The sequence below is a fragment of the Rattus norvegicus genome, chromosome 5, assembly GCF_036323735.1.
Source record: "Rattus norvegicus strain BN/NHsdMcwi chromosome 5, GRCr8, whole genome shotgun sequence".
Lineage (NCBI taxonomy): Eukaryota > Metazoa > Chordata > Mammalia > Rodentia > Muridae > Rattus > Rattus norvegicus.
In genome coordinates, this window is record NC_086023.1 from 155718873 (window position 1) to 155746795 (window position 27923).

At 44.3% G+C, this 27923-nt stretch overlaps 1 protein-coding gene across 5 annotated transcripts; it reads left to right on the top strand.

Annotated features, from left to right (window-relative positions):
- The first annotated feature begins 236 nt into the window (after positions 1 to 236).
- Hp1bp3 (heterochromatin protein 1, binding protein 3) lies at positions 237 to 27457 on the top strand. 5 transcript variants are annotated; one of them, NM_199108.1, is given in 13 exon segments: positions 243 to 365; positions 5506 to 5699; positions 6070 to 6169; positions 7333 to 7486; positions 10090 to 10249; positions 13788 to 13931; positions 15942 to 16019; positions 16487 to 16638; positions 19998 to 20088; positions 22123 to 22282; positions 23671 to 23782; positions 25083 to 25199; positions 25774 to 27457. In NM_199108.1, coding segments are annotated over 12 exon segments (1662 nt in total). In that variant the 5' UTR covers positions 243 to 365; positions 5506 to 5603; the 3' UTR covers positions 26072 to 27457.
- The last annotated feature ends 466 nt before the right edge of the window (positions 27458 to 27923 follow it).

Here is a 27923-nt window from a genome sequence, read left to right on the forward strand (position 1 = left end):
TCCAGGGCTAAAGGGAGGCTGGAATCCCTAACCCCAAACATGAAGGACTCAGGGTCAGGGACAGAGAACGCGCCAAGCACGCAGGACGCAGCCAGCCAGGAAGCTAGTTCCCAGCCGCTCTCTGCCTCGCTTCGCCCGCCGTCCCCGAGCGCCCTATCGCGCCCCTGCGCGCCCGCCCGGGACCCACTTCGCGGGAGCGCGCGGGGGCGGGGCCGGCGCGGGGGCGCGCGCGCGAGGCCGCGGGCAGGGGGGCGGGGCGGCAGAGCTCGGTGCCCGGCCTGGAGGACAGCGGTGTCGGAGTCAGCGATCGGTGGTCCGCAGCAACGCTGAGGGGCCGTACGGGACGCAGGCGCCGGAGCTCAGAGGTAACGCGGGACGGACCCGGCGCGAAGGGAGTGGGCGCGGACTCCCGAGTACCAGTGGTGGAGGCCACTGGCCTGGGAGCTGACGCCGCTGCCCGGGCGCTGGAGGCGGGACGCGGGGACCGAAAGCTGCCAGCTTTTGTCCGCCCACCGCGGCCGCTGCGCCCTCTCGCGTCGCGCCCGCCACCTGGCCCCTGCCCCCGGCGCGCGGGCCTCCGGGGCCCTGCGGCGCGCGCTCCCGCCCTTGTTTTGTTTGGACTTGGGGAGGAGGGGCAGCTTTTCTCTGGTCGTGCCCCCCCCCGTGTCTCAGTGCGCATGCTCCGGCGTGCGCCGCAGAGCCCTATTGGCTGCGGGCTCGCGCATGCTCCGAGACCCGTGGCCCGACTTCCGCCGCGCCCTCCCTCGGCCCACTGTCAACTGTCTTCAAGCCGGTTCGAAAGATGCCGGCGGTAGTGACTGGCTGCGGCGGGCCCGCCCCCCCGGGTTCTCCGCCCCCGCCGCCGCCGTGGCCGCCATTACGGAGTTCCCAGTGGTGAGTGTGCGGAGCTGAGGCCCCGCGGGTCGCCGCCGGGTCCCCGCAGACAGGAACGCGGAGCGGTCCCTGCGCCGAACCTCTGCTGCCACCCTCAGCAGACCTGCGCCCGTCTCGGCCCCTGCCCGCTAGCTCTGCGCTTCCGCCGCCACAGCTCTGTCGCGCGGCCGCTCGCGCCTTTGTCTTCGCTGCTCCTCCGGGCGATGCTCAGCCTCTGGGCACTGTGGCTTCGCTGCCGCTGCTGCCGCCGTCGCCGCTACCCTGCGCTTCTGTGTTCCCGCGAGCCTACACCTTCCTCAGCCCCATCGGTGCTTCCTAGGCCGACGCAGGATTGCCTGTGTCAGCCGTCTTAAGCCCAGGCCTGAGTTGATCCAGACTTAACCAGTCAGTCTTCCTTAACGCCCTTGAAGCTAAGCCTAGTGCACACTACCAGTAGTGCTCATGACTTCGCCCCAGGTTGCTTACAGCTCTTCTCCCACTGTCCATTGCTTGGAGAACGAGCCTTATTAGACCTGGACCTCATGCGCAAGCATCTTAGACATCAAATGTAGCTACAGAGTCATTCTGCAGTTGATATTAGTTGAAAGGCCTAGAAGCTATTAGAAAAGCGTTTGAAGTCTTTTTTTTTTTTTTACTCTTCTGTTTTATCTTAGTCAGCATAGGCCATATAAAACCTCCACTAGCTTTTTAAATTCGTCATACCACATTCAGTTTCAGAATAATTTTTTCAAAGCTGATCTCAGATTTTGTTTTGTTTTTGAGGTGGTCTCCCTATACTTTCTTTGGACTCTGCCCCTCCTTCCTCAGCCTCCTGGCGCACTCTCAGTGCTGGGGATGTTAGTGTGAACTGTCACCGGAGAGTTAAGATTAAGGTTCTTGGTCCAGTTTTTCAACTTCCTTAGGAGGTGAATGACTGAAAGCTGACTAGGAAGTTACTGAGGCCTGGGCCAATACAAATCTTCACTGGATCTTGTGGAGCCGGCGTTTAATTGGCTTCTATCCCCAGCCATGTTAGACATTACTACATGCTTATTTTTATTTATTTATTTATTTATTTATTTATTAAATACATTGTAGCTATCTTCAGACACACCAGAAGAGGGCATCAGATCTCATTACAGATGGTTGTAAGCCACCATGTAGTTGCTGGGATTTGAACTCAGGACCTTTGGAAGAGCAGTCGGTGTTCTTAACCACTGAGCCATCTCTCCAGCCCCACTACATGCTTATTAATGAAATGGGAAAATTGCTGGTAATCACGAAGCTTTCTCTGAGTGAGGAAACAGCCCAGGAGCCATGGAATGTATTTAGTGGTCTATTGGTGACATTAGAAAGTATGCATATTACATAGAGTTTATGATGACTTATGAAATCTTGGCACCCTTGCTAAAAATCGTAGATTCTGAAGGATACCGGTAATTTGAAATACATGCTATAGCCCCAGACCTACTGCCTTTTCTAGTGGAATAAACTACAATCATGGAGTTGGGCTTTCTACTTCTGCAAGTTTTTATTGCCTGTAATAAAACAAGTTATGCATCTCCCTTGTCAAAAGTAAGTCATGTTACTTATTCCAGCATTCAGATAAAAAGAACCTAAAATTTGTGGCCACAGAACTTTATAAATCCTATTGAAAATATACTTTGGTTTCCAAACCACATGAAGCCAGGTTAAAGAATCATTTTCATTCTTTAATAAATACCTGTTGAGCTCTCATTCTGACCCTGTCTTTTAGGCACCCAGCTTTGTATCTGTGGAAAGACTACCTGTCCATTTTCGGAGTGCTGTGCAGCTGTGACACCAGCACTGGGGAGGCGGGTTAAGAGCTCAGTCATCCTCTGCTACAGAGCAGGTTTGATGCCAACCTGGGTTACTTAAAGACCCCACTCCTTCCCTCCCCCAAAATCCTAGCCAGGGAGCTAACACCGCTGTCTAAAAGGTCTCATCATTGAGAGTGTTGTAACAAAAAGTTGTGACACAAGGTACCCTGATGTCAAGGCTACCATCCATGTGGCACCCTGGCTACCCATCCATGTGGCTCTGTTAGCTGTTAATGAAAAGGGAATTTTAGCTGGGCACAGTGGCACAGGACTTTGATCCCAGCACTAGGCAGGCAGAGGCAGGTGTATCTGTGAGTTTGGAGACCGCCTTGTCTGAGTGTCTCCTTGACAGCCAGGACTACATAGTAAAACCATGTTTCAAACAAAAAGTGAGTTTAACAACCCGCCAAGCCCATTAGAGAAGGATGAGAACCTGCTCTGCGTTGGCATTCTGTGGTCTTTAGTAAAGAAGTTCAGACTGAGGCAGACATTTTTAAATATTTTCCCCAAATAACTGTAGGTGTTTATTTACTATGTGCATTTATTTGTAAAAATGCATGTAATTTTTTATTACATGCATTTATTTGGGATGGGGAGGGTGAGGTATGGGCTGGCCACCATCCTTAGGCTGAAGTAGAAGACAACCTTGAGAAGCAGGTTCTCATGACTCACTCCCCTGTGGGTATCAGGGGCTGGACTCAGGCGACCAGGGCTGTCTGTCTCTAAGTACCCTTATCTCCTGAGTGTCTATGTCTGTGTGTGTGTGTGTGAGTGAGAGAGAGAGAGAGACACAGACAGACAGACAGACCGGCCTAAGTGCTATTGTAGCTTAGGAAGAATTCATCAGCAGTGTCACTTTCCAAAGGATGATGTGACCATGATGGTTTACTTCTGTATCGGGTTTGCCTGGGGAAATACCACGTTTAGTTAGTTTTCCTTGTTATTTTCAGGGAAAATAGATTGCTATGTAAGTACTACGTGTTTGTACTGAAATCCTTATGCAAACAAACTCAGTGATGTCCTGAGCATCCTGGCTTCTCTTTTAGGGGCAGGATGGTGTTTGAGACTGAGTTCTCTGTGTGGCCCTGGCTGTCCTGGTGCTCACTGTCGGCCAGGCTGGTGTCACACTCAGATCTCTTCGTCTCCCTCATCCCTACTGCTGAGGTTTAGTGAAGGCAACCCCATAGATGTGGTGTTTTACATTGGTTTTGTGACCGTAGAGAATTTTAAATATTTGTAGATATTTCTAATTTGCTGTTGTCAATGAGATATTTGTCTGGGCAGTCTGAGTGGGCAGACTGAGGAAGGACTCTGGGTGATCTCGCATTCCTCATCTTCTTGTCTCAGCCTCCTGTAGTGCTGGGTCCCAGTTGAGAGCACTGTCCCAGCTGCATTCTTCAGCTGTCTTTGCAACAGATGCCAAGTGTGGAATCATTCCTGTTTCCAGAAGATTTTCTCTACCTGAAAGTACTCTGTTTGATATTTTACATTTTTACTGTAGTTTGTTGTGGTCTGGGACTATTACATGATATGCTAAAAAGTCTTACATGTCTAAAAGACTCAGAGATTAAAGTAGAAATTAATTATTCCCCATCTTTGTTAATTGCTGCTTAGCACAGAGGCCTAAACATTTAAATAGCCATTTCCTCTACTAATTTTCTAGATTCGTATATATTGCTTGCACATGTGTGGAGGCCAGAGGTCACACACAGGAGTGGCTTCCTCAGTGGCTCTCCCTCCTATATTGTGAGACAGGCTCTCACAGCAAGCCTGAGCCTCATCATTCACCTACACTGCTAAGCTGTTGAGCTTTGGAATCCTTCTGTCTCGCTCCCCCAGAGCTGAGGTTATAGACAGGTACCACCACAAGCAACTTTTACATGCATGTTCAGAATCTGAACGTCACAGGTTACAGAATCTGAACGCTTACATGACACTTTACCAGCTGAATGTGGCCCCTCTAGTGCTTTTAGTTTTTCTTTTTAAGGACACAGGAGTGTTAATGATCAGGTAAATTTTGGTGGCTACATGTGGGTTATTTGTGGGTTCTTGTTTGTTTGTTCACTTGTTAAAGAAAAGAGCTAATTCTTTAGCTCAGAATGGCCTAAAGTTCAGAATTCAAAATGTATCTTCTCCTGCCTCAGCTTCCTGAGTTCTAGGGTTACAAGCATGTAGCACCATGTTGCTTAATTTGTAGATATTTGACTATGCCTTTTTTTCCTATACACATTAGCTTACATCACACTAGGACAAGGCTGTGGATGAATACTTCTAGGCGGTGATCTGAACTCACCTCCCTGGCTCTGGAGTTCTTCAGTGCTAAGTGCTCAGTGGTAGTTTTACACTTTGATTTTCCCTTTAACGAGGAAAAAAATTACTTTTCTAACTGAGGTAAAGATAAAAATTGTAGTTACTTTTCTTGACCCCATTCAAATGATAACCACAAAAGTCATCTAGAAAACGGATCCTTGGCTAGACCTGCCCTTAATCTCCTGCGTAAATTCCAGAGATCAGCAAGAGGGATTGGGGTTGGGTTCCTTAGCCGTATATCTGTCCTTGCTGCTTTTGTTCCTGTGGACCTTGCAAAGCTGCTGTGGCTTCCGCCTTCCTCTCAGCCTGGCTTCATTGTGATATGTCAATAATGTTGTCTTTTTGGTTTGTTTGTTTTAGTAGTAACTAAGTCATCTGTAACTTAAGTTTATCATTATATTCTCCTTGGAATATTGAATTTAGATGTTTTATTTAGTTTTGTCTCTGTTGATCTTCACACCAGGTCTTTTCTGTGCTTTAGGTTGACTCTTCACCACACTGAAGCCATTAGGAAACCCCTGTGATTAACAGCAGAGGCTTCAGAGTCTCACCAGTATTCAGGCCTAGACTTTATTTTAAATGGCAACTGATATGTCTCAAGGTGAACTCATCCATCCTAAGGCACTCCCACTTATAGTAGGAGCTCAGCTGATCCACGCGGACAAGTTAGGTGAGGTAGGGGCTGATGCATTCTTGAAGCTCACTCTTGGATCAACCCCTGACTTCAGCCTCTGCTGGGTTCTTCATAGATAACAGAATTCTTTTCATCTCCCTTTCCCCTCAAATCCTTATAAAACTTTCAACCTTCTAAGTTGATTCCAAATTACTTGTAACTTTCAATTTGAAGTTCTATCTAAAATATTTTGAATATTTTAATAATCATGTTTAACTGTGTTTTAAAAAAAAGCTTGTTAAAAGTAATTTGTATCAGATCCTGGAGTTGACTTGAAGAATTCTCCTACATCTTTGATACCCAATTAGGTCCCTTGAGAGAGACAGAAGAGAACTGTTTATGCCTGAGTGATTATGGCATCTTTTTTCTTAGAAAGCAGACGATAGCACCATGCCTATCCGTCGGGCTGTGAATTCTACTCGGGAAACTCCGCCCAAAAGCAAACTTGCTGAAGGGGAAGAAGAAAAACCAGGTAAAGTAAAGCAGTTACAATTTAAAAAGACAAAGCCACTCCAATTTGAAGTACTCCATAAATCTCTTTGGACCTAGCTGTTCTCATGCCCATCATGGAGTGTTAAAACATATCTGAAGGGAGCTGTTTGTGTGTGTGCGGGACCACGAGGGAGAACTCAGTGCGTTTTCTCCCTGAAGCCTTTTGGAAAGTGAAATGTGATGCTCCTGGGATTAAAAACAGCAATGAGGAGCAACCGGCATGACACTGTTGACATCATAGTGTCCTGGGGGAGATGGCGCTGGAATTCAGGAAGGCTTGGGCCATAGGGAAGCATGTAGGTTATACAACAACACTGGGCGTGGTTTGCCTTAGTGGGAAAGAGATGAGCTCCTCAGGTTGGTACAAGGAGTGGAGGCAGAAAACAGTCTGTCAGCCCTCGGAACGGCTTCCTCCCTGCCCTTTCTAGCCTCCTGTCTTTTCTCCCTGTTAGTCTTTGCCTTGTGACTTTTCGTTATCTCTTTATTCCTTTCCTTATCTTCTTCCTGCATAGCTCAGGTTTGCACGATTAGCACACCACCATTCTCTCCCTGTCAGGGCCTCTTCTGTGTCTCAAAATCCTTAAGTGCTGTACTCAATTTAGGCATCCATGCCTAAGGGAGAGGGGAATGTGGAGTCAGAGTTTGAAAACTAATGTGGGCAGTGAGCTGATCACCACTGCATCTCTCATGACATCAGGTCACAGGCAGTGTGGCAGAATGATGTATGGTACTGTGAAGATGGAAAACTGGCTTTAAATCTGAGGCCAGTCAGGAACTTGCTGAGTAGACAAGTGTGACCTTGAACCCTTGAACTCATATCCTCACCTCTACCTACCAAGTGCTGGGGTTACCATGTGTGCCACCATAGCCAGTTGATGCAGTGTCGGATGTTGTCACATAATGGTCTGGGTAAACACTTGAATAGGCAACTCGACTGATTTAACAACATGGGCGAGGGAGGGTGACAGAGCAGCCAGTGCAGTGGCAGGCAGCGCTCAGTCCAAAGCCATGTCGTGATTCTTTTCAGATGTATCTTTTAATTTAACTGTTGGCAGGTCTGTTAAGTGACATGTTTGTGACTTTTATTGACTATGGGGTGTGGGGGTCCTAATGTATCTACTTGATGCTCACCTGATGTTTTAGAACCAGATGGGAGTTCAGAGGAGTCTATCTCTACGGTAGAAGAACCAGAGAATGAGACTCCACCTGCTCCATCCAGGGAGGCAGAGCAGCCCAAGGGGGAGCCTGAGAGTGGAGAGAAGGAAGAGAGCAAGTCTGCTGAGGAAACCAAGAAAGAGTAAGCCGTCCTGCTCCCTGCTGTCAGCAGTCGGAGGCGACTGGGTGATGGACCAGAGCACCCATTTATGCTGGGGGTTTGGGTTTACTTTTTACAGTGTGTTTGAAAAAGTTTCATTCTGCACATTCTGCCGCTTAGACTTTGTAGGGTTGGTTAGACGGTATCTGACTAAGTGCTTCCTGTTCACTTTGGAGTATGTTTGCGTGCTTAGAATACATTAAAGGAACATTTGATACTTTCAAAGCTTTGATAGAATCTCAATAAGAACAACAAGTAACTACAAAATCCTTACTTGAAGGACACTTTACCATTTGTTCCTACCTCCTGCCTACAGTGAGCTCTTCTTACGTGCTTATTAGAATCCTTAGTAACTTCGGTTAGAGAACAGCATAAGTCTGTATGGGTGACTGAGCGCTGCAGGTAAAACTTGCAGTTGATAATTTTCTTGTATCTGTGTATGAAGGTGGCAGTTTAAATTTTTTTTTTCTTGGGCGAGGAAGGGACAGACACATTTTGAGCAGGTCTTACTATGTAGCACTGACTAACTTAGAACTCACTATGTAGATTCTGCTGACTTCAGACTTAGAATGACAGAACTCAGGTGTCTGTATCTCACGTGCTGAGTTACAGGTGCTTGCCACCAAGCTTGGCTTCCTTTTAAAAGGAAAATTGGAGAGCAACTAAGGACAGCCAACAGTGACTTTTGCCTCTGAGCAAACATGTGCACAGACATGCACACTGTTTCTTTTTAAATAGAATAGTAGGGCTGGAGAGATGGCTCAGTGGTTAAGAGCACTGACTGCTCTTCCAGAGGTCCTGAGTTCAATTCCCAGCAACCACATGGTGGCTCACAACCATCTGTAAAGAGAGCCGATGCCCTCTTCTGGTGTGTCTGAAGACAGCTACAGTGTATTCACATACATAAAATAAATAAATAAATATTTAAAAAAATAAATAAATAGAATAGTAATGGTTCTACCTTTTCCATGTATTACTCAGGACACCTCTCATTCCCATTATTAAGAGTGATCTGTGCTTTTATTGGCTGTGCCATAATTTTAGTATTCCAATACTTCGGCAGGTGAGTGGATGACTGTTACTTCTTTTTTTTTTTTTTTAAAGATTTATTTATTTATTATATATGAGTACCCTGTCGCTGTCTTCAGACTCACCAGAGGAGGGCATCGGATCCCATTACAGATGGTTGTGAGCCACCATGTGGTTGCTGGGAATTGAACTCAGGACCTCTGGAAGAGCAGTCAGTGCTCTCAACCACTGAGCCATCTCTCCAGCTCATGACTGTTACTTCTTAAAATGAATTTTATATCATCCCTGTCTTCAAATTTTTTCATTCTTTATTTTATTTTATTTATTTTTTCTGAGACAGGGTTTCTCTGTGTAGCCCTGTCTGTCCTGGAACTTGCTCTGTAGACCACGCTGACCTCAGAGATCTGCCTGCCTCCATCTCCCAGGTGCTAGGACTAAAGGCTATACCACCACTGCCTGGCCAAAAGTTTTTATTCTTTACCTTGAAGGTAGTTGTTGTTTTATTGTTTCAGTGCTGAGACATAGAATTGTGAATTTTACGTTCTTTCCCCATACCCTATTGCATCTGTTGTTGTGATTATTAATTTTTATTTTTTTTTATATGTGGGTATTTTTGCCTGCCTGTTTGCATAGTACATGGCTGGTGCCATGGAAGCCAGAAGAAGGTATTGGGGTGGTTGTGAGCCATTTTGTGTGTACTGGAATCAAACCCAGGTTCTCTGGAAGAGCAGTCATGCTCTTTCTTATTGCTGAGCTGTCTCTCCAGCCAGAATTTTCACTTCAGTTTTAGGGACAGTTAATGTGATCGCCCTTTCCTGTGCCTAAAAGAAACATCTTTTTTTAACTCATTTTCTAAGAGGACCTTCTTGATTATAGTACCGGGAAGTTTTTTTGTTTTTTTGTTTTTGTTTTTTTTCGGAGCTGGGGACCGGGAAGTTTTTAATGTTATTGTGTGTGTGTGTGTGTGTGTGTGTGTGTGTGTGTGTGTGTGTGAATTCTTGCTTGTTTTATATCTTACCTCAATGTAAATAGATAAAACTTTTCTCCCCAAGAGAAGACTTCATTTCGTAGCTGTGGCTGTCCTGGAACTTGGGCCTAGGCTAGTTTAGCCTCTCCTACTCATTGTACTCTAAAACAGGCTTTCCCTCTGTGGCCTTTTCTTTTTCTTTATATGACTGTCCTTTGATATTAAAGGCCCATGGGTTCTAGGACCCCTACAGTACCAAGGTCTGTAGGTGCTCAAGTCCTACCTGTAAGTTGGTTTAGTGCTACATGTACGTCGGGTGTATCCTCCTTTACATTTAGTCAAACTACCTACAAGTTACTGCTAATACCTGATACAGTGGGAGGGCTTTGTACACAGCTGCTGTGCTGTGTTACTTGGTGACTAATAGTGAGAAAGAAAGTTGCAGTGTTCAGTACAGAAGGTGTTTACCTCTAAAGTATATATAGTCCTCCTGTGTGGAGTACAAGTGTGGGAAATCCTTGAATACAAAATGTTGGCTGTGCCTCTTTCTGAAGAGTTCATCTTACATAATGAAAACTTTGTTTTTAAGAGAGAAGGATCAGTCTAAAGAAAAGGAGAAGAAAGTGAAGAAAACCATCCCTGCCTGGGCCACTCTGTCTGCCAGCCAGCTAGCCAGGGCCCAGAAACAAACCCCAATGGCTTCCTCCCCACGGCCAAAGATGGATGCAATCTTAACTGAGGCCATTAAGGTAAGTTATTTTTCAAGCATTTCAACTCCGACTTACTTTCTTGTCTTTTCCTTATTTCAAAACAGCGTATTTTGTCCAGACATTAGAATTCCTGCTTTGCTCCTTAAAGGAGATTCATCACGTGAGGCACATGTTTTTCTGCTATAATTACATTTGATGAGCACCTCCAGCCCTGAGACAGGATTTCTCTGTAGCCCTGGCTGTCCTAGAAATAGCCCTGTAGACAAGGCTGACGTTGAACTCAAAGATCCACCTACTGCTTCCTCCTGAGTGCTGGCACATTTGGTTTTAAAAACTCATGTGAAGGGGCTGGAGAGATGTCTTAGCAGTTAAGAGCTTTTGCTGCTCTTACAGAGGACTTGGGTTCTATTCTCCGCACCCACATCAACCAGCTCATGACTGTGTAAAGAGAGCTCCAGGAGCCAGATGCCCTCTGTGGGTAGGGTGTCTCTGCATACATCACTTATACACATGCACATCTAAAATGAAGTCGCTAGAAAATATTCAGATTTTTTATTAAAAATTACTCTCAAGTTTTATCTATACAGCTCAGCATTTCATAGGAACCACTTCTCACACCTAAAATAAACTTTTAGGTGTGAAAACTTTAAATAAATAATAAACACTACTGCTCTATTTCTTCACTAATTTCAAAATATTGTAAAAATTAGCCTCCTTACATAGCATTATGACTTGAATGTAATTCGTTGATTTCGTTAGCTTATGTGGCTCTCAAAGTCTTTTGGGGCTCAGGGTGGATTTCATGATGAGGCACTAGTTGAATGACCTTGAACTCCCTGTTAGTCAAGGAGGACTTTGAATTGGTGACTCTTCTGCAAGATGACAGGTTTTTGAAGCACCAGATGAAAGTGTAATCTTATACTGGCTTTATTATGTAAATCTCCCAGCATTCCCACTGCTGGGGATCCAACACCGAGCCTTATACATACATGTTAAGCCTAAACGCTCCCCCCTTGTATTTAACCCAGAAGATTTATTTTATCTGTTCCTGTGTGTGCCTATTTGAGTTCATTGCATCCTGTGTTCAGGAACCTTTGGAGGCCTGAAGAGGGCGTTGGACGCTCTGGAATCGGAGTCACAGGTAGTCTTAAGCTACTGTCTTGGGGCTGGGAACAAGGTCTAGGTTCTCTAAGAGCATATTGAGCCAGCTTTCTAGAAATTCTTTTTTTTTCTTCTTTTTTTGAGACAGAGTTTCTTTGTGTAACAGCTCAAGGAACTTGTCCTATAGACCAGGTTGGACTTTAATTCACAAAGATCTGCCTGCCTCTGCCTGGCTTCTGCCTCCTGAATGCTGGATTAAAGGTGGTCTTCACCATTGCCCAACAATATTCTTTACATAGCCTCTCTTTAAGAATTTCACATACAGGACAATGGTGGTGCACATCTTTACTCCCAGCACTCTGGAGGCAGAGGCAGGTGGAGTTCCAGGTCAGCCTGCTCTACTGAGTGAGTTCCAGGACAGCCAGGGCTACACAGAGAAACCCTGTCTACAAAACAAAACAAAACAACAGCAACAACAAAAACCTGAAAAACAAGGACAAAAAAAAAAAAAACCAAACAAACAAAAAAAAAAAAAACTAACAACAAAATAAAACAACCAAAAACCACAAAAACAAAACTCAACCAACCCACAAACAAAAAAACCCCAGCATTATTCTTAAGACTCTAAAGGTGGACACAATACAAATGTTCATCAAATCTCCTGCAAAACTGTAAAAAAAAAAAAAAAAAGAAAGAAAGAAAGAAAATAGCACTGCAGAAATTGATGATCTGGGGGCTGGGGATTTAGCTCAGTGGTAGAGTGCTTACCTAGGAAGCGCAAGGCCCTGGGTTCGGTCCCCAGCTCCGAAAAAAAGAACCAAAAAAAAAAAGAAGAAAGAAATTGATGATCTGTTCTATTAGATAACAGATGCAGCATTTGAAAGAAATTAATCATTTATTGCCTTTGTGACATAAATATTTCATCCTTCTATAGACATTTGTCTAAATAAGCTAGAAATAGTAAAATATCTCCATTTTTTCCTTCAAGTCTGTGCTTTCTATGAACCCAGTTTTATTCCATTCATCTGGGTTTTTTTTGAGTCACAGTCAAAGAAGGCCTGGGAGAAGTGTTGATCCTGTGTACTGAACTTCATTCCTTACAATGAATCGACACTCTTAGGATTGTTGTGTTTCCTTCACTTTAATGCCAAAGGTCTGTATTCTAAATTGTCTTCATTTCTTTTCCTGTTCCTGGGATAAAATACACTCTCAAAAGCAAGTTAAGGGAGAGTTTGGGTTTTGGTTTGGTCTCTGTGTAGCCTTGGCTGTCCTGGAACTCACTCTGTAGAGCAGGTCAGCTTTGAACTTAGAGATGCCTCTGCCTCTGCCTTCCCAGTTCTGGCATTAAAGGTATGTGCTACTACTGCTTGGTATTTTTTTTAAGATGTGTTCATTTTATATATGTATGTATGGGTGTTTTGCCTGTATTTCTATGCACCATTTTCATGCCTGGTGCCCATAGAAGTCAGAAGTCAGTATTGGGTACCATAAGAGCTAGCATTGCAGGCCGTTGTCAACTGCCGTATGGGTGATGGGAATTGTACATAAGTCCTCTGCAAGGTCAACAAGTGCTCCTAACTGCTCAGCCACCTCTCGAACCAAAGAAGGGTTTATTTTAGTTTGCAGGCCAAAGCACCATCCATCAAAGCACCAAGGCCACAGGAGCTTGAAACAGGCAGTCATGCAAGTGTGGTGTAGGCCTTTAATTCCAGTGCTTGGTAGGCAGAGGCAGGCGGGTCTCTGAATTCAAACCGGCTTCCTCTACCCAGTTTCAGCACAGGTCAAGCTATGTAGAGAGGCCCTGTCTCAAAAGAGGCGGCTGGGGTGGGGAGAGGCAGGCGGTTGTTTCATATCTGTTGGGAGAGGAAGAGCTCAGTCCCCCTCTCTGTCTATACAGCCCAGGAGTCCTGCCCTGGGAGTGGCTCCGCTCACAGTTGAGATGAGTCTTCCCATATCAGTTAGCTTCAGATTGTTCCTCATTTATGTCCAAGGCCTATCTCCATGTGATTCTAGAGTCTATCAAGTTGACGATGAATAGTGTTACATTAGTACGAGCTAGAATTAAAGTGGACAGGGATTTTCATTAACTCCTAGAATATTTATGGTCTGGGGTTGATGGTTACTGTTCTGATTTTAAAGATCGGGTCTCTCTCTGTAACCCAGGCTGTCCTTGTGGAGACACACCTACCTCCAGCCCCTGAGTGGTGAGATGACAGGTGTGAACCCCGTACCCAGCCATTCCTGTGATTTTGAAAACTTCCCATTGTTGCAGGGGAAAAAAAGATTGTTGCAGAAGCACTTGTTAGTGTTCTTCTCCACAGCCTTATTATCTAAGCCTAAGTGAGCAGAACTGAAGCGCTGCTGACTCCTCTGCCTTGACCATTGAGCTTACTTCTGTAAGAACTCACTTAGAAAAGCACTCGAGTCTCTAATCAGACACAGCTAACATTATATGTATGCTTTGGACATTGTGCAGGCATGCTTCCAGAAGAGCGGTGCCTCCGTGGTTGCTATCCGGAAGTACATCATTCATAAGTACCCTTCTCTGGATCTGGAGAGAAGGGGCTATCTCCTCAAGCAAGCACTGAAAAGAGAGTTAAACAGAGGAGTCATCAAACAGGTAGGAGACACCACGGTAGAAAATGAGAGTACGTCATGTCTGCTGTGTGAAGTGCATTTCTAACAAGAGTTAAGTGCACCCTGCTGTTGTTAAAGGTAAGCTATGTGACTGACAGTTCAGCTGCACCTCGTCTTACCACGTGAGCCTCAGAGTCTAGACTGGAGTTGCCTTTGTAGGTCACTTTTTCTTTTCTTGTGTGTTTGTTTGTTTCTCTGTGTAGCCCTGGCTGTCTTGGAACTCACTCTGTAACCTGGAACTCAGAGATCCGCCTGCCTCTGCCTCCTGAGTGCTAGGATTATAGGTGTGTGCACCACCACCACCTGGCTTTGTAGGGCTGTTTTTCTTTTACTTGATTTATTTATTTTTATTTCACCTGCAGTAGTGTTTTGCCTGCACGTATGTCTGTGTCAGTGTCTCTGGATCTGGAGTTGTGACAGTTGTGAGCTGCCATGTGGGTACAGGGAACTGAACCCATCTCCTCTGAAAAAGCAGCCAGTGCTCTTAACCACTGAGCCCTCTTTGTAGGTCACTTTTTTTTAAATGCATGTGAATACACTCTTCATACCAGAAGAGGGCATCAGATCCCATTCTAGATGCTTGTGAGCTACCAACCTGGGTGTGAGCTTAGGAGCTATGGGAGAGCAGTCCATGCTCTTAACCACTGAGCCTCTCTCCAGCCCCCTGCAGGGGTCTCTTACTATAGGTTATGCAATGGTGTGCATTTTCTCTGCCTGTTGTATAGTGATTGGGTCTTTGGAGATTGGCTTAGCTTGAAAGTACATAGCTCTGAAAGCAATGAGGAGGACAGGGATGCTACTGTTCCAAAGCAGAGGGCAGCTTGCCTTGTGTTAGGATTGTTAGCTCTAACATTTATTTACCTGACTCAATTGGTTAATTAAAAATTGGCTTGTAGGGGTTGGGGATTTAGCTCAATGGTAAAGCACTTGCCTAGGAAGCGCAAGGCCCTGGGTTCGGTCCCCAGCTCCAAAAAAAAGAACCAAAAAAAAAAAAAAAAATTAGCTTGTAGGGCTGGAGAGATGGCTCAGCGGTCAAAAGCACTGACTGTTCTTTCAGAGGTCCTGTGTTCAATTCACAGTAACCACATGGTGGCTCACAACCATCTGTAATGAAATCTGATGTCCTCTTCTGGTGTGTTTGAAGACAGCTACAGTGTACTCATATAAACAAAAATAAATAAATCTTTAAAAAAAAAATTGGCTTGTAGGTAGACTCACCTTAACTGATTATTATATAAATTGTTAGCACCTAGGAGCTAAAGAGCATCAGAGGAAAGAAAGCCCAAGCAGAACTAACCCTGATTTCTGGCATGATCTGTGCTGCTCTGCCTAGTTCTTCAAAGTATTGTCTGGAGTTGGAACAGCTTAGTGTGGCACCGCGGCTCCGGCTGGAGCACTTGCCTGAGCAGCATCGGGTCCTGGGAAAAAGACATGACAGTCTTAAAAGTGGACTTTATCTCATCAAGTGTACTCTTCAGAAGTAAGTCCACAGTGAGAAGAAGAACCTGTGGTAGCAAAAGCTTGTCCTGGGATCGTCGATCACAGTCCCAGAGCTGCTGGGGCTCTCTGACCTGTGTCTACAGAGTGCGGTGGGTTTAGGTTTTGTGCTAGTCAGACAGCTCAACTGCTTAGGAACTCTCAAGGACTAGTTAGTTCTTTAGTATTTACTCAGTGTATCCTTTATGTTGGGTACTTACAGATCCATCAACGAATAAAAGGATTCCTATTATGTGGAGATTACTTCTTTATGTGATTAATAAGAGTATTTTATTTTGTGAAAAGTTTGATCACAGATAAGCTGAGTGCCAGGATTGTCGGGATTGACTGGCTGCTGTGCTGTCCCTCCCAGGTCTTGACTCCTCAACTTCAGTGTTCGTTCCTTTCCAAGTTAAGCAGTGTTTCTTTCACGTTAGCTTGTGCATCGGACTCTGTAACCATCCGGTGTGAAGTTACACATTCACTACAGGAATAACAGAGGTTTCATTTACTTTAGGTAAAAGGAAAAGGTGCATCTGGCAGTTTTGTCGTGGTCCAGAAATCAAAAACACCTCAGAAATCCAAAAACAGAAAGGTAAGTCTGAACCACAGTTTGAGTGTTGAAGTATTGTTCTACTACTCCTGAGGATGGAGCACCGACTGAGGGCCATGTGAGTAGCACTATTGGAGGTGCAGCCCTCCTGCTAAGGGCTAGAGAGGGTAGAAGGAAGTTCCCCAGGTTAGTGAGTGCAAGAGCCACATTGCAAACCATAGCACCCCCCTTGTCTTCACATTTCTGTAAGGATTAACACACAACAGTTACATTAATTAAAAAAAACTATGGCTCCAGATTAAAAAGTGAATTAATATTTGTCTGTACCAATGATTAAAATCATGATGATCTGTATTATTCTTACAACTCTGAAAGTTTTATACATTTAAAATTAAATTTAATAATTTTTATTTTTGATACGTATCCCTAGCTGCCCTGGAATTGTAGGTAGCAGGTGGGCTGACAGCTGCCTGTTCTGTGAGAATGTGACTCTTGATGCTGTATTGCAGAAGGGCTCTGCAGTGGATCCAGAACCACAAGTAAAACTGGAAGATGTTCTCCCATTGGCTTTTACCCGACTCTGTGAACCTAAGGAAGCCTCCTACAGTCTCATCAGGAAATACGTGTCTCAGTATTACCCTAAGCTTCGAGTGGACATCAGGTACTAGCATGCTCTGCTCCCTCACACCCCTTGTTGAGAAAGGACATAGACGAAATGTTTGAGGATTTCTTTGGGGTGAGCCAGAATTAAATCTTTCTGTATGTTTTTACTTTTTTGGTCTTAATTCCATATTTTTTTCATGTCATATGTAGGGGTGTTGTTGTTCTTTTCGTATTCTCCCATGATCCTGATAGAGTCTACCTGTCCCTCAACAGTCAGTACCTGTGCAGGATTGGTTCCAGGAGCCTCCTTGATACCACAACTACTCAAGCATTACATGTGACACATAGTGATACGTTTGTGAGCGATAGATACCGATAGATACACTTCTTGTGTGATTGCTTTTAAGATAGGAGCTCACTGCAGCCTACACTGTCATCAAATCAGTCTTCAGACCTCTGCCCTCTGAGGAGTAGAATTTCTCTTGGCTTCTGTATGTACCTAAGCAGTCTCTACCCCTACCTATATCCTGGCTCCTCCCCGTACAGTAAATTGTCTAGACCTGCCTTAAACTTGTGATTCTCCTGCCTCAGCCTGCTCTACAGTAGCTGGTATTCTAGTTCTGCACTGTTGGTCTTGTCCTCTGGTATACTTTACATCCTCCTTAGCATATTTAATATATCCAATATAAATGTTTTGTTAGTAGATTTTTGTCATATATGCAACAATAAGGGGAAATGTGTATTCAGTATAGATAGAGCTCCCTCCCCCTCCCCCACCTAAAATGGCTTTTGAACCAGTACTGAATCAATCTTTCCTGCAGAAGGACTGATTTGAGCAGGTTTCATGTAGCCCAGGTTGGCCACAAATTTGCTATGTAATAGGATTTGCTTGAGTTATTAGGCCTCTTGCTTCCACGTCTGAAGTAATGGGTTCACAGTGTGTACCACCACACTCAAGTACACACGTGTGTGTGCACATTTAGAACATGTATGGGGACATCTGCTTGTGTGTTCAGATGCATATGCAGATGCTGAGAATCTATTTTGATTGTGTCACTGAATCCTTTGGTTGGTCTGGCTAGCTAATTTGCTCTAAGAGGTTTTTTTTTCCCGCCTTCTATAAGCTGGGAATACTGGTGGACTACCAAACCCACTTGGCTTCTACATGGTGTCTGGGGGTCTGAGCTTGACTCTTCATACTTACCTGGCAAGTGTTTTACCTGTTGTCTTAGTTTCTTTTCTGTTGCTGTGATAAAACACCATGACCAGGGCAGCATACAAAAGAAAATGCTTAATTGGGTTTCTGAGATCAGAGGATTAGAACCCATGACGGCAGAATAAAGACAGAGTGGAATGGCACCAGTCCTTTGAAACCTCAGAGTCCAGTCTTGTAACACACCTCCTCTAACAAGGCTATACCTCCTAATCCTTCCCAAACAGTTCAGCAACTGGGGACCACGTATTCAAACATAGGAGCATGTGGAGCATTCTCATTCAAACTGCCACATCCACAGAGCCACCTTCACAGCCCCTGTAACTCTTCTCATGCCAGGCTAAATGGTGGCTCCATGAGTAGGAGCATGGCTCTTCTGGTTTGATTTCTAGTACTTAGATAGTACTAAGGGACCGGATGCCTCCTCACGTACCAGGCATATACATGGTGCACAGACAGACAGACAGACAGACAGACAGACACACACACACACACACACACACAACACATGCAGGCATAAAAATGAATAAACATAAAAATAAATACTAAAAAGCCCTCTTATATCAACTGCAGATAGTCCTTTTCTGTTTGCTATAATAGCAGCTCAGGTTTATTTAATAGCAAAAGGGGCCATGGAGATGTCTCAGTGAGTAAAGGTGCTTGCTGCCAAGTCCACCCTTAGTGTGGTCCCCAGGACTCCCATGGTAGAAAGAACTACCTCTGTGTGCTCACAGAATAAGTTAGTAAGAACTCCTTCGAGGGAAAAGGCTTAACAATGTACACAACTAGTCTATCACTTAAACCAAGTCTGAGTAATCTAGTATGTGTGGGTGTTTGAGAGTTTGAGACAGGGTCTCATTATGTAGACCAGGTTGGCCCTGAATTCACAGAAATTCGCCTGCCTTAGTCTCTCCCTTCTGAGAGCTGACCTTGAAGGCATGCACCACAGCTGGCCTTCCTTCCTTCCAGAAAATGTGGACCAGGTCGTTTAGGTTGTCACAGTTGCTCAGTTGTGGATTCATGCAGACAGTGGTGTGGGCACTGCTGCTGCCCTTTTGTCCCTGTTCTAACCACCTCAGACAGTGTCTGAATGGTTGAACATTCTAGATGCAGTGAACTGAAAACTGAGTTCATCCCTTTTGTTGATACTTGTTTCCCCTTTTTGTTCCACTAGGCCATACTGCTTTTCTCAGCTATCTCTGTGGAGTCCTGACAGCCTTCCTTTTTATTTTATTGTATTGTATTTTATTTTATTTTTGAGATAGGATCTCATAGGGACTGGAGATATGGCTCAGCAGTTAAGAGCACTGACTGCTCTTCCAAAGGTCCTGAGTTCAATTCCTAGCAACCACATGGTGGCTCACAACCATCTGTAATGGGATCTCATGCTCTTGGCTTGTGCTGTCTGAAGACAGCTACAGGGTTCTCACATACATAAAATAAAAATAAATCTTAAAAAAAAAAAAAACCCACGGGGTCTCATGTGTCACAGGCTGTTTGTTAAAGTTTGAGTGTCCTCACAGTGGGCATGCCTTAATTGCTTTGTCCTCCTCATCAGTATTGTGCAACAACATAAATTTGCTTCCCATGCTAAGATGCCTGCAGGATCCCTTATTACTACAATTTCCTTTGTGGGGTGATTGGGGATGTGCACATGTTGGGGTTACAAGCCCACTTGTACATGTGCATGTGGAGGTCAGAGGTCAATTTCACGTGTGTTTTTGAAGGCATGACATTGATCTCCATAATCGCCTTCCCCCCTGTACCTCCCCCCCCCCCCCCATTTTTAAGTACTTTTCTGTGTTCCATGAATTTGGTTGATATGATGAAAGCCAAAATCTTTGTGTGTCCTGGGCCACATAAATAGTAAGACCCCATTTAGGGGAAATCATGCCTTTGCTTTGTTTAATTGTTTAGGGCAGTCATCTGTCGTCTGATGGTAGTAAGTTTCAGAGTCTTGGCCTGCTCTGGCAGTAGAAAGTTTGTACTGTATATGAGGACTGTATGTCGGTAACAGCTTCTTTAGGGGAAAAGAGGTTCTGCTTGCCTAGGGTGCCTGGGCTTTGGTGTTCCGTCCTTGTCTTCTTAACAAGATATTACACACAGTAGGAATTAGAACTGTAGGTCTGGAAATAACTTCATGTCTCTTTCTGCAAGTCTTCTTTCATTGACATATTTATCACTGTTTTTGTTTCTCTCTGCAGGCCCCAGTTGTTGAAGAATGCTCTGCAGAGAGCAGTGGAGAGAGGCCAGTTAGAGCAGATAACTGGCAAGGGTGCTTCGGGGACATTCCAGGTTAGCAGCTGGGCTTGCTTGTCTAACTGATTCGCAAAGAAGATCTTTTATTCTCAAACTGTTGAAGACCTTCAACAAAGTGGGTTTTTTATGTGTAGCAAAAAACTATCTCAAAAGATAGAAAACAAACAAAATCCCACAAGACTAGACCCTTTACATGGTAAATAATGTTTTTTTTTCCATGAAAAATAGCTATGTCTTCAAAAAATTGGTTAAGAGAAATACTCTTTACATCTTTGCTGATGTTTTTAATGTCTTACTCTAAGTTGTTTCCTTTAGTGTCTGTTCAGTTTATGGGGAAAGGCCAGCCCTGTGCAGAACGAGTTAAAGAGTGAGAGATTTCAGTTATTTGTGGGCGGTACCTCTTGATGCTGCATCAAAATCCAGCAAATACTAGATTCCTTTAGAGCTTTTTAACTTAAGTTAACCCAGTTTGGGTGCGTTTTCAGTTGTACAGCTGTCTCCAAAGTTGAATTTTGGGACCTGGTGCCACCCTGGAAATATCCCTGTGACGACTGTGGTCACTTGGAATTTTTACCCTTGGCTTCAGATAGCCTACAAGGTCCATTGACCCTTCTTCACATTTCAGACGGGAGAAATTATTCCTTGTGTGGCCTTTTGTATTTGCCCTGTCTACTTAGCATAGTGTCTGAATTTCTCCATGTAGCAGCCTGTATTCATACCTAGTTTATCCATGCGTGAGTTGCATATTTGGATTTTTTCTACTTTTAGTTAATTATGTATATTGTCTGTGAACGTTTGTATAGAAGGGCCCCCATGTAAATATGTGCTTCCCTTCACTGAAGTCAGTAGCTAGGAGTAGACTTGCTAGCCACAGAGCGAGCAGGACTGCACCATGTTACATTCCCCAAGCACCTGTGGTTTCTCTGCACCTTCATCACCACCCTTGTTAGTCTGCTTTGGACTGGTCCGGCTTGTGGAGGTGAAGTGCTCTCTCGAGGCTCTGATGGGCATTCCAGTGGTGGCTGATGCCAAGCACACTGCTTGTGCATTGGTCATCTCATTTCCTTTCATGAATCGTCCTATAAAGAACTCTTGCCCGTCTTCAAACTGAGCAGTTTTTAGGGGCTCTTTACTATAGATAAGTCTCTAGTCAAATAAAGAACTTGAAATATTTTTTTTGGAATTTGTGGCTTTTTACTTTTTACAGGAGACAAGGACTCATGTAATCATGCCAGCCTTGAACTTTCTATATAGTTGAGATGACTGAACTTCTTGTCCTTCTCTTCTTACCTCCTAAATCTTGGGGTTACAGGCATTTGCCACCATCTCTGGTTTATGGGGTATTGATGTTTGAACACAGGGCTTCATGTATGCTGGACAAGCAGCTTGCTAAATGAGCCATATTTACACACAAGTTTGAAGCCAGGCTTTCTGACAGATGAAACCCTGTCTCAAAAGAATGAGTAACCCAGTACCATACAGCATTGCCATTTCCTTTTCCTATTTGGCTAATTGTTACTAATCTCAATCAATCTCAATCAGTGTCTCTGTCTCTGTCTGTCTGTCTGTCTGTCTGTCTGTCTCTCTCTCTCTCTCTCTCTCTCTCTCTCTCAGGGTTTTTGTGTGTAGCCCTGGCTGTCCTGGAACTCACTCTGTAGACCAAGATGGCCTCCAACTCCAAGATCCTTCTGCCTCTGCCTCCCGAGTGCTGGAATAAAGGCGAGTGCCACCACATCTGGCTTAATTGTTACTGATCTTTATTTTTTACTCTCAGCCTGGAATTAGGCCATGTAATTTTATGATCCCCTAGATATTTATTTCTCATGACACAAGGCATAAAGATATCAGTCGCTTTAGGTTCAAACTATCTCTTGCTGTTTTAGGAGGGCTGGAAGGGTGAATGGAAGGAGAGACTACTCAAAAGCAGGTTGGGAAGAGGAAGTCGCTGACCTGATGATTCACTTAAAGGATCTGTGCTGATGCAGGAGCTCCATCTGCCTGGCGCAGAGGAGTCTTGTCTGCCTGGGAGAGTGTTGTCTTCATGCTTTTCTCTTCCTCCTTGGAAAACAGCTGAAGAAATCCGGGGAGAAACCCCTGCTTGGTGGAAGCCTGATGGAATATGCAATCTTGTCTGCCATTGCTGCCATGAATGAACCTAAGACCTGCTCCACCACTGCTCTGAAGAAGTATGTCCTGGAGAACCACCCAGGGACCAATTCTAACTACCAAAGTAAGAGTCAGCGCTGTGTGCACTTAGCTGGGGCTGGGGGGATTCTCCTGCAGACATCAGTTGTCATCACTGACTGAGGAGCAACCAAAGCTCGTTTTTATGCTTTTTAAAGAGCTATCAACTTTTATTACTTTTGTTTACGTGTGTGTGTGTGTGTGCGCGCGCGCGCGCGCGCGCGCGTGCGCGCACATGTGTATGTCTCTGTATGTACACGCACGTGGGAGGGGAGAGAGAATAAATGTATGCCACATGTCTTCTGGTACTTGCAGAGATCAAAACAGGGTATTAAGTCCCCTGAAGCTAAAGGTCTAGATGATTGTGAGCAGTCTGAACATGAGTTCTGGGGTCAGACTCTCACACGTCCTGTGGAAGAGCAGGAAGAGCACACTTTTTTTTTTTTTTTTTTTTTTAAGATTTATTTATTTATTATATATAAGTACACTGTAGCTGTCTTCAGATACACCAGAAGAGGGCATCAGATCTCTTTACAGATGGTTGTGAGCCACCATGTGGTTGCTGGGAATTGAACTCATGACCTCTGGAAGAGCAGTCGGGTGCTCTTAACCGCTGAGCCATCTCTCCAGCCCAGGAAGAGCACACTTAACTGCTGAGCTCCTCTCCCTCCCTTACAGGTTTCATTGTTGAGATAACATCTCATTGTTTCACCTAGGCTGACATGGGACTCAAAATCCTTGGGCCTCAACCTTTCAGGTGCTAGGTTTACTGGTTATTACTGGTTGGGGCTTTTTGTTAATTTGCAACTACTCTAAGTCAGAGGTTGTTATTGACTTAAGCCCTATAACAAGATGTATTTTGTCTTAGTAAATTACATTCACCCAGAGTCGTGCTGTGAAATGAGACGCTAGTCTGTGGTCCGGTACCGAGCAGCATTTTCTCACGTGTTGGCAGTGAGTGGCAAAGTCTTATCAAGAGCTACTAGATTGCAAGGGTTTAATAGAATACAGAAAGTCTGTAAATAACGGAAACTGAAATCTAGGATATTTTATTTTAGATGCTTGAATGAGTGGAAATTAAATATTTAGACTCAGAACTGTTATTAACCAGTTATGTGTTACCCAAGAACAAGACTCTTGACCCCTAGATTCCAGACAGTTATTTCATTCTAGACACCTGTTTACTTTTTCTATGGAAAAATATTCCACTCAATGGATTCTAATGTTTCCTTTTACTTTTTCAATATAACTTGCCAAATTTATTGGCACAAAATAATTGTTTTATGAACTAGTTATAATTAATGCAGTCAGGCATAAAGGACTATACTCATTCCTGTCTTTGATCAGTGTTGACATGGTTTGCATTTAGTTGTGGTTGAGTGACCATATCTGAATATATAAACTTTTTCTTCCTTCTTGAATTTTTTTGTAAAGTGCATTTGCTGAAAAAAACTCTGCAGAAATGTGAGAAGAATGGGTGGCTGGAGCAGATCTCTGGGAAGGGGTTCAGCGGCACCTTCCAGCTGTGCTTCCCCTATTACCCCAGGTGAGCTCCCACAGTGACACACTGGTCGCTGGACACTTGAATCTGCTCCCCGCTTACAAGCCTGGGTTATTAATAAAGCTTGCCTCATTCCTGTGACTCTGAACTGGACCTATCTGAAAATAACAACGACCAAAAGGTTCTCACTGGAGTGGGCAATGCTTGCTGTCCTGGGGTTGCTGTTGGTAGCCAGCTCTTGGACAGTCATTTGATGAGCATTCTTTTTTTTTTTTTTAAGTGATTTTTTTTTTTTTAAGATCTATTTATTTTGGGTATAAAAGTACAATATAGCTGTCTTCAGACACACCAGAAGAGGGCATCAGATCTCATTACAGATGGCTGTGAGCCACCATGTGGTTGCTGGGATTTGAACTCAGAACCTCTGGAAGAGCAGTCAGTGCCCTTAACCACTGAGCCATCGCTCCAGCTCTTGATGATCATTCTTCATCTTTTTAAGTAATAGCAACAGTCAGATTGCCAGAGAATTGAATACTAATTAATCACCCAGAAAATCAGATGTTGAGAACCTTGACCTCTGCCACGAATCATAACTCTGCCTTCTTCAAACTTCTATTTGAAAACCTGCCTCTGGTCATGATGTATTTGACTGTGGAACAGAAGCACACATGAAGCTCTTTGCAGCTACACATCTTTTCTGTATTGGTGTTGGGACCCTCTTCTGCTTTTATTAGTAAGGTGCTGTGCATAGCCTGTGCTGTGAGGATCTTACATTAGCAACTTCGCACTGACACGTTCTTACGTAATCACTCTTACAAACATAGACAGTACTCTGTTGAATGTATAGTTAAGCTTTAATATATTAAATAGTAAATTGAATAGTTTTAATTTATGGAAATACTAATAGAAAAAAGCTTAAAAAGAGTTTAGGGGATAAGATTCTTGCCCCATTTCTTTAAGACTTTGAAGAGTTTTAGCCTTACAGTTATTTGCCAGAATTGTGAAGGCAAAACAAGGACACTGTTCTGTAGACCATTCACTGCTGTGTGTCTGGGGAGGTCACACAACAGAAAGTTAGTGACCACTAAACAGTGACAGTGCGTATTACTACATGATGGGAGGAAGGGGGTTAAAACATGTGGAACTTTTCTAGACTTATGGTGGGTGACTTTGTACATATGTTCAAAGTAGGTTAAATTCTAAACAGATACTTGTAGTCTAACTTGACATTTCTGAGGGAAATAGTAATTCTGAATAAAACTGGGCGTGTCCAGTGACAGGCATCTACGTTCCCGTTATTTTCCTCATGCTACAAGATGATGTTTTCCTTTTCCTTCTACCTTAGCCCAGGAGTTCTGTTTCCAAAGAAAGTGTCAGATGGCTCTGAGGATGAGGATGAGGAGGAGGATGAAGAGGAGTCATCAGAGGACTCTGAGGATGAAGAGCCGCCACCCAAGAGGAGGTGTGGTGTTGGAAATCTGCTGAGGCAGATAATAAATCTCAGCTGAAGTGGGGTTGGGCCTGCAATTCCAGCTTAAGGAGGCTGAGGCAGGACAGTTGGAAGCTGACGGCCACTGTGGGCAGTTGATTGAACCCATCTCAAAGAGTCAAACAAGGCCTGAGGACATAGGGCAGTGTAGAGAGATCAGCCTAGAGTTTGCCCAGTGTCCCCCAAATGCATTGCTCATGAGCAGGGCTAAGGAAAGGACTGTGTCTGACTATTTATATCCTTCTCAGATTCTTTGAGTAACATTTAAATTATCTTCTCCTTTGAAAATTCAAGGACTCAAAACTTCAGGCAGTGGTCGAACATAATATAAATGTTCATTCAAAGAAGAACAATTCCATATTATCCCAGGAAATGAGCTGGAGATTTCCACAAATCAGATTTGTCTGAAGCCTGCACTGAGAAGTCAGTTTTCTGTTTTGAACATAGTGATGTCTATACAGGCTACTTCTCTTTAAGCAGAAGGAGCTTGTCCCAGCAAATGGCTTTGTCCTGCACTCAGTCATGCATTTATTCTTTTTTCTCACAGCTTACAGAAGAAAACACCAGCCAAGCCCCAAGGGAAGACGGCCTCCATGAAGCAGAGAGGGGCTAAGCCTGCGCGTAAAGTCCCTGCTGCCCAGAGAGGGAAGGTGAGGCCGCTGCCTAAGAAAGCTCCGCCCAAGGCTAAGACCCCTGCCAGGAAAGGCAGACCCGCACCCTCAGCCGTCAAGAAGCCTAGCGGGAGCACCTCCAAAAAGCCTGTAGCCAATGCACGAAAGGAAGCGAAACTGCCCGGTAAGGGCAAATCTGCCATGAAGAAGAAGTCTTTCAAGACAAAAAAGTAAATTTTATAGGAAAAAGGGTATCATGATTGAATTCAGAATCTTATTTTATAAGGTCAGTGTGCATTTGTTTTAGTTATAATGCTTTTAAATTTTACATTTTTCTTCCCATACGAACACTGTGGGAAGGAATGTAAACAAACCAGTGTAGACATTTGTTGGCTTAGGTGCTGTTCTCAGTGCCTGCTTCTTCATCATTTTAATTTCTGCCGTAATCCTGGACTTGGCTGAACTGTGTAACTACCCTGCTCCCTTTGTTCATCTTAACCCAACCCTCATTCTCTTCTTTTTGTGATCCAATTTGGGGTTTTCTTTTCCTCCTCGAAGTTAATCCAAACAGTTGCAAAGATGCATTTGTAGTGAGTACCTCCAGGTCTGGTGCTGAAGCCAGACGGAGCGGGAGCACTACAGGGACAGCATTGCTTCCTGCCTGGGGACTTGCTGATTGACCCTGGCTGTGAAATCACTCCACTAACCTTTCTCCAGCGTGGGCCAGGGACATTATAACTTTGGAAAGAAGCCCCAGTCTGCCATCCATAGATTCTGAAGATCTCTTCTCCTTTGCTGTCTGCCCAGTTGCCAAGCACGCCCTGCTGCCCAGAGCGTTGTTCCCTTAACAGCAAGCGCACGTCTGCGCCACCTGCTTTCTGACTGAAGGGGAAGTACAGGAATATGTGGAATCTGATTGCTTATTACCAAAAATGACAGAATATTCTTGATCAAAGGCCTAGATATATTTTTAATATTTGGGGCATGAGCTTCCCCTGTTTGAGAGTTCCCATTACTGAGGTAGAAATGTTAATTTGCTAAACATAATTTGCTAAAATGACCAGTTTTCAGATTCACCTGTGCGTGTGCCCCCACTCGCACCCCACCCCATTCTCTCCATAGAACGTTTGCTGTCAGCTCGGCGGTCTCCATTTCGAGGTGTTTATCAGAAGCGAGGAGGGGAGCAAATGAAGCCGTGCTGCCCAGCCCTCCTCGTCTTGTATTTGTTTAGGTTGTGAGGTTGTGTAAATAGTAGCTTCCTACTTGAGAACTACAGCTCCTGCTTATCATTGATCCTTTCCTGTGGCACTTAATATTTTAATTGTCTTAAGCTTTTGATGTACATCCTCTGGCCCCTTACACGCTGCCAGAGGAGAAGGTGTTTGAGATTCATTCCACTTGAAGTGTCTTTCCTGGGCTCCCCACAGCTGCAGATGGCTGGGAAGTGGACTTGAGGAATGGGCTCGAATTGGTGGTTCATGCCTGTGAGGACCCATCATGAGTCATCGGGATTTGTGTTGCATGGAAGGCAATCTTTCCTGTTGTAAATCTTCCTTTTTTATGTACATATATTTTGAAAATATGAATAAACATGAAATTTTAAAAGCTGCTGAACTACAACTTAGTTGAAAAGTTCCCAGTACCTACCCTGCATCTCTCCCCCGACTAGGGCACCACTGCTTCCTGCTTCTTTTGAGTTCTTATTTTGATGGTCATTTTTTAAAAAGACTTATTTATTTTAATTTATGTATGTGAATACACTGCAGTTGTCTTCAGACACCAGAAGAGGGCATCAGATCCCATTACAGATGGCTGTGAGCCACCATGTGGTTGCTGGGAATGAACTCAGGACCTCTGGAAGAGCAGTCAGTGCTCTTAACCACTGAGCCAACTCTCCAGCCCCAATCAAAGATTTCTTAAAGAGTCATCTTAGGGGCTGGAGAGATGGCTTAGCAGTTGCTGGGTTCAGTTCCCAGCATCCATACAGCAGCTCACACCTGTCTCTAACTCCAGTCCCAGGGTTTCTGACACTTTCACACAGACACACTTGCAGACAAAACACCAAAATAAACTTCTTTTTAAAGAG

Coding starts and splice junctions, on each gene's coding strand:
- Hp1bp3 (XM_039110060.2), top strand. CDS start 724: ATGCTCCGAGACCCGTGGCCCGACTTCCGCCGCGCCCTCCCTCGGCCC. Junction 6,170..7,332: donor AGGGGAAGAAGAAAAACCAG/GTAAAGTAAAGC, acceptor CTGATGTTTTAG/AACCAGATGGGAGTTCAGAG. Junction 22,283..23,670: donor GACCAATTCTAACTACCAAA/GTAAGAGTCAGC, acceptor TTTTTTGTAAAG/TGCATTTGCTGAAAAAAACT.